The sequence below is a fragment of the Teleopsis dalmanni genome, chromosome 2 (assembly GCF_002237135.1).
Source record: "Teleopsis dalmanni isolate 2A chromosome 2, ASM223713v2, whole genome shotgun sequence".
Taxonomy (NCBI): Eukaryota; Metazoa; Arthropoda; class Insecta; order Diptera; family Diopsidae; genus Teleopsis; species Teleopsis dalmanni.
The window spans coordinates 106,591,919-106,603,399 of NC_051847.1; the positions used below are offsets into that span (position 1 = coordinate 106,591,919).

General features: G+C 36.8%; 1 protein-coding gene across 1 annotated transcript; it reads right to left on the minus strand.

Moving 5' to 3' along the window:
- Nucleotides 1-5,867: 5,867 nt before the first annotated feature.
- Nucleotides 5,868-6,827, minus strand: LOC119675325. The gene has a single exon (XM_038086519.1). The coding sequence runs from the start codon at nt 6,825-6,827 to the stop codon at nt 5,868-5,870; it is 960 nt and encodes a 319-aa protein (XP_037942447.1).
- Nucleotides 6,828-11,481: the final 4,654 nt, after the last annotated feature.

Consider the following 11,481-nt stretch of genomic DNA (forward strand, 5'->3'; position numbering starts at 1 on the left):
GAGTGATATTAGCGCAATTCGATATAAACAATTGTTTAAAATAAAAAAATGTAAATTTAAAAGCAGATACTAAAAAATTTCGGTACAGGACAAAAAGAAATTCTAACACAAGGTTATTTTTCTACGGTCGTAAATATTGACTCAATTAATATAAATCTCGATTTTCATATAGGAAATAATTCAGATTGCGGGGAGGGACTGAACATACAAGGTAAAGTGTTTGATGACATTTAACATGGTAAATTCCAGCGCGATCCATATCACTGTTTTCTCCAAGTTGACCGACAGCCTCTGAATGGCTACAATCATCCGTGCATAGTAAACTCATGTGTGCAGCGAAATCCTCCTCATGGATGTATGCGGTTATGCTTCGGGTGTGGACAACACTAATTAAAATCTCCTTTCAATGCAAAGAAAGAGGTAGTCCTAGATAAGAATCAATTTATTGATGACGACAATCGCAAACGTTTTAAGGAATACGATTAAAAAAATATGCACCGCGAATGTCTGAACTCTTTACAGAGAAGGTGGATCTATACCGTTGATTAATATCCTCAAGAAATATAAGGCTGACATTACCAGAATCCAGGAAATGCTATGGACGGGCCAAGGATGCTCTAAATAAGAACATTGTGACATCTACTTCAGTTGCCATGCAACAAAGCATAAATTCAGAATCATATTTGCGGTAAGCCGAAGGTTGAGAAATTTGGTCTCAATATTTACAGCAATAAATGAAAGGCTCGCAAAAATCCGTATTAAGGCAAACTTTTTCCACATTACTCTAATTTATGCGCATGCCCCGATGGAAGATGAAGATGACGACATCAAGAAAACTTTCTATGAACAGCTTGAACAAGCATATGAATGCTGTCCGCATTATAACACCAAAATGGTTGTGGGAGACTTCATCGCAAACGTGGGTAAAGAAGGTATCTTTGGTGCTACTGTCAGCCTTCACACAATTCAGCCTTCACACAAAAACTTCTGATAATGGAAGAAGGCTGATTGATTTCGCGCGGCTAGGAACATGGTGGTTAGTAGTACCAGATTCCAGCATCCCAACATACACAAGGCAACATGGCTGTCACCTAATTAAAACACAAGATCTGAAATTGATCACGTTGTGGTAGACGAAAGGCATGCTTCCAGTGTCTTGGATGTACGAACTATCCGAGGAGGCAGCAGCCAAGATCCGCACACGTTTATGTGCAATAAAAAAGGGTACGTGAACAGGCACAGCGAAAGCTAGACGTCGAGAAGCTGCAATCACAACAGACAATTAATGACTTTGCTACTCAACTATACCAGTACCTGGAAAATTTATCTGAACAAACCGATATATGCGCACAATGGAACTACATCTCCAACTATATGCGTACCGCTGCAGAAGAGGGGATCGGCTATCAACTTATACAAAGAAACAGCTGGTACGACCAAAAGTGTCGTAACAATACCGCAATTCTGCGGTCAGTTGTGACGCGCGCTGATAAAGAACAATATCGGCAAAAGAGAAGAGAGGACAGGCTGGGCGACAAGATTATTGCTCGAAAATTAAGCAAAAAATTAAAAGCCTGACAAATGGTTATAAATCTGGAGATAATTCCTACAAAGATGAAAATGGTAATCTAGTGATAGATGTCCAAAGCATGCATAACATTTGAAGAGATCACTTCTCGAACATATTAAATGGCGGTAGTAGCAATGTGACTGAAAACGAAAATTATCCCGAATTTGCAATCTTTGACGATGAAATAATCGTCCCGTCTTCTGATCATAATAACGTTAAAACAGCCATAATAGGGCTAAAAATAACAAAGCTGCAGGCGCCGATGATTTACCGCCTGAACTGTTTAAATCTGGTGGTGAAGAGCTATTAAAATGCATGCTACTACGCCAACCATCGCTGAATCAGTCTTTTAAATATCTTAAATATGGTTCTGTCAAACATACTACGTAAAAAATTGAAGCTAATCGTCAACCAACTGATTTGACCTTGTCAGTGTGACTTCAGACCTGACAAATCCATCCCAGATCAGATATTCATAGTGCGTCAAATTTTGGAGAAGTCCCAAGAAAAACAAATCGACACATACCACCTATTTGTCGATAACACAGCTGCTTTCAACACTTCGACTGGAAGCCCTCTCTATGTTACTATGTCTGAATTTGGTGTCCCAGCAAAACTTATGCGGCTATGTAAAATGATGTTAAGCAACACGACCAGCTCCGCTAGAATAGGGAAGAATCTCTCCGATCCGTTTGATACCAAACGAAGTTTCAGTCAGGGTTATTCCTTGTCTTGTGACTACTTTAATCAAATGTTGGAAACGATAATTCGAGCTTTAAACCGCACTGGCACAATATTCTACAAAAGTGTTGTTAATGAAATAACTCCTTATTGAAAAGCTGAGTTTCCAGCACTTGAACTGAAACTCTAAAATTTTGAATTAAAGAGATCGAATATTGATTCAATCTGATTTTTATTAAATTAAATTTTGCCTTAAATACTAAATTATTACAAATTATTACAATAACAATATCTAAATTTTATTCTTTTCCTTTACCGTTTTCTTGCCCAAAGTGCAAGCTCGGCATATATTATGCAACCAAATTCTTTGTTGTGTCTAGCAACCAAGAATTAATGCCAATGCACTGGCCTTCATATATGTTACATTAGGGTGGCTCACGTTATAAGGGGGAAAATTAAAAATGAAGTTTTGAATGAGCGCACCCCCTAGAAATATGCCATTGACCAAAAAAATGATATTTCCAAAGTTTTGGACCAATAGGATTAAAAATGACGTTGCGCCACTCGAGCAAAGTTGGGTTTTCAGTACAAAAAACAGAAATTTTTCATTTCAAGGTCATTTTTTATCTTTTATCTTATTTCAACAGTTATTAATATATACTCATTTGATAGATAATTAAAATATCTTTTTAATAAGATACGGATGAGCAAAATCGGTTAAGAATTATGCGCAAAACACAATAATTAGTTGAGCAACTGTGCTCTGTTTTCTATTTCTATTACCTTTTAGCTGGCATGCACAATTATGTAATAGGTATGGTATATGCTACGATTTAGTTAACTATTTATAAAAAATTATAATTTCAAGAAAACCCTTTTTTTCAGTAATTAATATATTGTGTTTATTATGTTAGGATATGTGTAGGATATGTGAAAGATAATTTTTATGATAATGTTCGACTACTTGCAAAACATATTGTTTTCCCTCTTCATATTTTGTCAAAATCGAATTATAATCCATCATAAGCCTAATTTCTCTTTCTATACAATCATTTATCATATCAAGTCTGGCACAGAATTCAAGTGCATCTCTATAATCTTGCGTCTCCATCCATGGCGAAGGATCGAAACTGATAAAACTATTAGATAGGCAAAAACGATCAAAAAAATTTGTTATCTCTTCGGTCACGAAATCAATAAGGTTCTTTGAGGAAAATTACTTCATTAGTGGGTTCCCACTCTTTATCTAACCAGAGATAGCTGGAAGCTTGGATCTGTGACCGGTAACTCTACAGTTACTATCTACGCAGATGGCTCAAAGATGGAAGGCAGTACGGGAGCAGGTATCTTCTCGAAAGATATGCAGATAAGACAGTGCTACCGAATCCCTGCTACTTACAGCGTCTATCACGGCGACATACAAGTTATCGAAAAAGAGGTCAACATTAGACAACAAAGTACAATTCGTCCTTCGAATTTCACGATTTTTGTAGATAGGCCGCACTGAAAGCAATTGAATCTAAATTGCAAGATAGTATTAAAATGTTGCGATTCACTGATGAGCATCAAACATCATGAGGTCTCTCTTTGCTGGACATAGTACATTTCGAATACTTGGACATAGCAATATTGAAGGGAATGAACTAGCAGATGAGATGGCCAGAAGAGGTTCTGAACTTCATACAGGAGAGGCCGACCTCAGAATACATACACCGATATGTAAACCGTATAGGATAATAGAGAAAATCAATACGGTGACTAACAATTTATAAACTAACCGCGAAGGCTGTAAGGTCGCTAGAATCTTATGGCCTAAGTTTGACAAAAATAAAACGAAAAGCATTTTAGGCTTCAGCAAACATGCAGTTCGTGTGCTTTCTGGAGTACTAAAGGGGCACTGTGCCATTGCGCGTATGCTCCAACGGTGGCGAATTCCAATAAGTGGATTATGCAGGAGTTGCCAAGATGAAGAGGAGGTAAAATTTATCAACCACTTCCTGTGTCTCTGTCCAGGACTTCAAACAAGGCTACTTTAATGTTTCGGGGATCCTTATTTTACTGGCTTGGAAGAGATAACGAAAGCAAACTTATCGGATCTCCTCAACTTCATCTGGAAAGCCAAATGGTTTAACAAGGATAACATAGATTAGCAACTCGCATCTCCTGGTAAAATTTTTTGAGGGCATCCCAATGGGCAATATATCTCTCCGAGTAGAAGTGCTGACAACTGTCAGCACGTGCCTAACGAACATAACCTTACCTAGTATGGGTGAAAATTTTCACACATATGCTCACCATAAAAATGTATATATCTCGTACAAATCATCCGAGTTATATGTAAATTGATCTCTTAAAATATACATTTTTAGTAAGTACATGATTTTCGCCATCCATCGAGAATCTTGGATGGCACCTGGGCGCCATAGGTAACCATACCTACTACTACAAAATATGTATAGCGTATCGATCCGAAACCTTGCATTTGTCAAGGGCGGAAACTAAAATAGGAGTGATAAATAGAATCGTTCTGTCTGCGTTATCCCAATTTTGTTGAACTGTGACTAAAGATTCAGCATCCATTTTGAGACAAATTTCTTCATCGAATTCATTCCAATTAAAATCAATGAAATTTTTAGTCGCTCTTGCTTCGTTTGCTAAAAGGATATTAACTTCAGTCATACTCCCTGTACGACCATTTTCTCTTTACTTACGAAAAAATTCTTGTTTTGACTACATTTTCAATTCTTCTTAAATATCTATATAAATTATTAAGTAGAAATGTATTATTTTTATTTTTTATTTATGTTTTTTCCGTTTCTTGTAAACATTTGCGATTGCATTGTGCATGCCAGCTAAAAGGTATGAAATAGAAAACAGAGCACAGTCGCTCAACTAATTATTGTGTTTTGCGCATAATTCTTAACCGATTTTGCTCATCCGTATCTTATTAAAAAGATATTTTAATTATCTATCAAATGAGTATATATTAATAACTGTTGAAATAAGATAAAAGATAAAAAATGACCTTGAAATGAAAAATTTCTGTTTTTTGTACTGAAAACCCAACTTTGCTCGAGTGGCGCAACGTCATTTTTAATCCTATTGGTCCAAAACTTTGGAAATATCATTTTTTTGGTCAATGGCACATTCCTAGGGGGTGCGCTCATTAAAAATCGCATTTTAGTTTTTCTGAGCCACCCTAATGTTACATATTCAAAGTTCAGTGCCACTGCACTTAACAAGAAATATAATGCAATATTCAAGTTCAGTGCCACTGCATTTTACCAAATTAAGTAATGCAAAGGAAAGCCAAAGTTTGGATATTGCTAACATCAACATATATGTTCAGATTTTACAATAATTGTTTTACATATAGATAAATATATTTATACTAATTAAATGTGTAAATCTTGATATTGTACAATAATAATAATAATACAATTTTACAATAATAATAATTAAATGTGTGAACATGCTGCCCGCCTTTAATTGACAACATCAATTCTAATTATTTGAAAGCTGCAAGTCAACATGCTGTATCCTCGGTCATCTGTTGATGTCGTGGCGTCGGTATTGGAGATGTTTGATGGGTGATTTTTTGCCTGCATTAATAGCATCAGTTGGAAAACTGGAACTCTGGATGTGGGCTACATAGTGCAAGTGGCAAAATGAGTAGAGTAATAATGGTAAGCAGCAGCCCGGGGTTCAGACATGACCGTTTTGTTGGAGTTATCCCATTGACTAATGATTCAGGTTTTCTGATGCGATTTAATGGAATGTTTACGATAAGCGACACGGGAGGTGACTTTGGAGTTTCTTGAGTCTGTTCTGATTCGATTTTTCTTTCAGTCATTTTTCCAAAGGTTCGATCTTCTAATTTATCGTCTTCAGGAAATAATGGAGCTAATCTATGCACCGGTCTTTTAAATACTCCCTTTTTTGTTTGAATGTCACAAACTCCCACTAAACCATCTTCGCCTTTGTAAACCTTGATGATGCGTCCCAAAGGCCATTGCAGAACTGGGACATTATCTTCCTTAAGGATTACCATCGTATTGGTCTGTATGTTGGTGATTGGACCCTTCCACTTGTGGCGCTGTTGTAATTCGCTTAGATACTCTTTAGTCCAGCGCTGCCAAAAACTGTGTTTTAGCTCTGATACCAGTTGCCAGCGTTTAAGTAATTTTTCTTTAGAGTCACGTGCATGCACATCAAATCTTGAAGTGATTTCTTTACCTATTAAAAAATGTCCTGGAGTTATTGCGTTCAAATCGTTTGCATCTGATGAGCTAGGAATAAGGGGTTGCGAGTTCAACACTGCTTCAACTTCAATAACGACAGTTTCAAGCTCTTGATATGTAAGTGATGCTGTTGAAACATTTTTGACCAGCAAATATTTGGCAAATTTTACTGCTGCCTCCCATAACCCGCCGAAGTGTGGTGACCTTGGTGGAATGAAGTGAAATTCTATGCCTTTCGTACTGCACATTCCTGCAATTGATTCCCTCGCTCGATCAGCGTAGATGACGTCAGTAAGTTCCTGCAACTTGTTTCGCTCCAACGAAGTTGGTCGCATTGTCGCAGTATAACGTTTTACAGCGTCCTCGTCTTGCTATGAAGCGTTTTAATGCTCCAATGAATGCATCTGTGTTCAGATCAGTCACAAGTTCTAAGTGTACCGCCTTGGTTGCAAAACAGCAAAAGACAGCGATATACGCCTTTTGTGGACGCTTGCCTCTTGTTTGTAATAAACCCATATTGGGCCACAATAATCAACTACAGTGCTGAGAAATGGTCGAGCTGGTTGCACACGGTGTCCAGGCAAATTTCCCATGATTTGATTGTACACAATTGGCCTTGCTCTTCTGCATCTTAAGCATTGTTGTATTACAGCTCTCATCAAGCTTTTTCCTTTGAGGGGCCAAAAACACTGCCTCACTTGTGCCAGCAATGCTTGGCGCCACAATGATAATTGTCTTTATGTATTTTTTCTACCAGCAACTTTACTAGTGGATCGTTGCTTGGTAAAATCATTTGATGAATGGCATCAAATTGCAGTGTTGAAGAGCTTAGCCATCCGCCAACACGTATTACCCCTTCTTCATCTACGAACGGAGTTAGAGAACTGAGATTATGAGTTTTTGGCACAAATTCGTTCTTAACTAACATTTTCTTTAGTTCAGAAAAATTAGAGGCCTGGATTTCACGTATTATTACCTTAAGTGCTACGTCGAGCTCCATAGGTGAAAACTGCATGGTCTCTGGTCTTGATTCTTTTGGTTTCCGTGCGTTTTTTGTGAAACGAAGTACATATCCAACAACCTTTTGGACATGTGTAAATAAATTTCTTGAATGAATCGAGTAGACCCACGCATGCTGATTAGTTGGTTGTTGTGTTGATAAAGCGAGCATCACCGTGTTATCTTCAACAATTAATTCCCTTTTGAAGGGAGCTGTCCACAGCGGCTTTGGCTGATATAAAAATAGTTTTTCCACATCAGTTTTTAAAACATATTTGTGCATTCTAAATCTCAGCAAAATCGAAAACAGTTCGTCTTGAACTTTTGGACCATTAAACATTATGTCATTTAGTGATGGCCCTGATAATTTGTGTACTGATGCGTCAAATACAACTCGCAGTTTTGATGTTGAGCTGTCTGGACGTAGCACACAGTGGTGCGGGATGAAATATTGGGGAGATATTATTTCGCTACCGCTGAATTTTGTCATGCCCCCCAATGCTTCATATTCCCTCATAAATGAAACATATTGATTTTTTAGATCAGGATTTTGAATGAAACGGCACTCGATTGTCTTGAACCTTTCGTAAGCGATTCCTTTTGTATCTGGTAACACTGATTTATGATTCTTTAGTGGGAGTTTCATAACAAATCTGCTATCACTTCCTCGAAAAGTGTGTTGCAAAAAATGTGACTCACAACGCAATTCGTCTTCTGTGAGATCCGAAGTTGAATCTGGAATTTCCTCTGATTCCCAGAATTTCAATATAGATTCTTCTAGGTCCTTAGTAGTGCATATGCCACAAGTCACCGTGCTTGAGTTTGAAGTTTCAACATTGCCAGCTACAACCCATCCAAAAATAGAATTCTGAAGTGTTGGAAGACTACCTGCTAGTTTTATTAGACCTTCAATAAGTAACTTGAAAAAGATATCTGCTCCTAACAGGCAATCTATTCGGCCAGGTTTGTTAAAATCTGGATCAGCGAGAGTTAATTCCTTAGGAATATCCCAGCATTCGATATTCAAATACTGCATTGGCCGATCTGAAACGATTTTTGGTATGATATGTGCATCCATCTCTGCTACAAATTCGTTCAACGTTGATTGTACTTGAATTATTGTTTGATGACGTATTTTTGATTCATTTGCTCCTACGCCTTCCATACTCATAAGCGATGGCCTAGGCTTGCAGCCCAATTTTCTTGACAGGCGGTTTGTTATGAGATTGATTTGAGAGCCAGAGTCCAATACTGCTCTGCATTCAATTTGTCTTCCATTTGATGCCAGCAATCTTATTCTGGCCGTCCCTAATAAGACATAATTAGATTCCTTATTGGTATTGTTTGTTAAAAGGGTTATTTTATTTGATGATTGGTTTGAAACTGAAGCTTGACCTGTTTGTTGAGGCGTTGAGTTATTTCCTTGAAGAACAGTACCTTTTGTATATTGATTCCCCTTTGGATTATGCATCAAAGTGTTATGTTTTTTAGAACACTTAGTGCAGTGCCTGGATTTACACTCATCAGCTCGATGTCCAATCCTGAGGCAGTTCACACACAAATTGAACTCCTTAACCCAATTCCATCGTTGTAATAGATTAGCCGTCTCGAATTTTTTGCAAGCGTAGACCATGTGACCGTCTTTATTGCAAATTGGACAAGTTTTAATTAAACCAAATTTTGTAGCTGAAGCACATGTTCGAGTGAATGATGAATCTCCTTTTCCCCTAGCCTCAAGTGATTGAAATCTATGCTCCAAAAATTTTAGCAATTCATCAATGGTTATTAAACGTTTGATGTCTGTTAGCCTTTGTTCGAAAGCTGTTAGAGTTTCTGCATCTAGCTTGCGCAGCAATAGATGTACCAGGATAACATCCCAATGTTCGACTGGAACTCCTTGAGCCTTGAGACCATGTATACATTCCTTGCTTACATCGTGTAGAGATTTTAATGCTGGTGCCGACTCCCTTTTAATGGAGGATGTCTAATTAGCTCCTTTGGCTCGTTATCCAATGATGTAGTCAGATAATGCATTTTTTTGCTGTCACTGATGTCCGTGTTGTGGACCAATTCCATATACAAGTCATTGAATTTCACCCACCGCATATAGTTTCCATCAAATTTTGGTAGTGATATTCTTGGTAGAAGCAACTCGCAATCTGTCTGTCTTGAGTTGCGAATTGTCTGATTATTATGCAAATGTTGTTGCAGTTCGATCATGGCAGCTCCTGCATTTTCCTCGATTTCATAAAACATTTCCAGTGTGTAGTCATCAGTGATGCTTTCGTCGGTGGCTTCCCATAACGTTGTGTTATTTGCCGTTAAATCGACCATATATCCTTCAAGACTGGTTGCCTTTATAGAATAGTATGTAGATGGTTGTTCAACTTGCCTGTTGACCATGATTCCTTCTATCGTTCTTTCAATAACACGTATGAGTGCCTTCTGATTTCGGAGTAGTTTCCGAATGTTTGAATCATTTGTCTGTTTGTTTTGCTCAATTGATGTGCCATTGCTTGCTGAAGATAATTTTTCTAGCTCTATTGCTTCAATTTCTAGAACCTTGTTGTAATCGACAATCATTTTAAGAACACTCTGATACTCTTTGTTCACCAAGTATTCATGGTCGTCAACCTTGTCCGCTGAAGCCATGATTTCCTGATGATTTTCATGATATTCGTCACCCAACCCTTGCAATTCTTAAATCTTGTCTGTATAGAATTGAGAGGTTTTGCGAGGTTTTCCAGCTTTTTTGCAATTACCAATAAATTATTTGATTTTGTCGCCCAATGCCTTTTGGTGATCCACTAGCGAACTGAAACCCATTATCCAGTTAGTTGATTTGTTGATTAACAGCCAATTTCACACCTTGTGAAACTAAAATTGTTTTATTTGTCCTCTGTTGATGCTGACACTAAAGCCTGTATTGATGTGATCGTAGGACACCTTTAAGTCAAATTCGTGTTATTTGTCCTCTATTGATGCTGACACCAAATCCTCTATTGATGTGATCGTAAGACGCCTTTACTCAAATTGGTGTTAAATTATCAAGCGATTCACCTGATAATGAATTTTCACCAAGTCGTGATCCTGAATCACGTCGGTGTCACCAAATTAAATGTTAGTGAACTAACACTTAATAAAATGAATTGACAGCACTTAAACTGTAACTCTTTATTTGAAGGTTGAGTTTTCAGCACTTACACTGAAACTCTAAAAATGAAAGTGAGAGATCGAATATTGATTTCAATCTGATTTTTATTAAATTAAATTCTGCCTTAAATACTAAATTATTACAAATTATTACAATAACAATATCTAAATTTTATTCTTTTCCTTTACCGTTTTCTTGCCCAAAGTGCAAGCTCGGCATATATTATGCAACCAAATTCTTTGTTGTGTCTAGCAACCAAGAATTAATGCCAATGCACTGGCCTTGATATATGTTACATATTCAAAGTTAAGTGCCACTGCATTTTATTAAATTCAATAATGCAAAGAAAAGTCAAAATTTGGATATTGCTAACATCAGCATATATATTTAAATTTTACAATAAATGTTTTGCATATAGATAAATATATTTATACTAATCAAATGTGTAAATCTTGATATTTTGCAATAATTATAATAATACAATTTTACAATAATAATATTTACATATAGATAAATATATAATAATTGAATGTGTGAACATTTACATTTTGACAACCAAATAGCTTGAAATTTGTTCCATTTTTTATTTCGTTTCACTTGCATATGCAGCATTACCATTTCTAAACACATAAATGATGAATAAATTGGGTTAAATTCGGTCATTTAAAGACCATAAAGGATCACTTAAAACTGCTAAATGAGCAAATAAATTATAATTTAGCCCTTAATGATAATTTAGCTCCGTCTGTCAATGCTATAAGGTGTTTCGCTTTTTATACAGATTTTCATGGAACGGCTTTGTGAAAAGTCTGGTGAAAATATCACAACACAAAAAT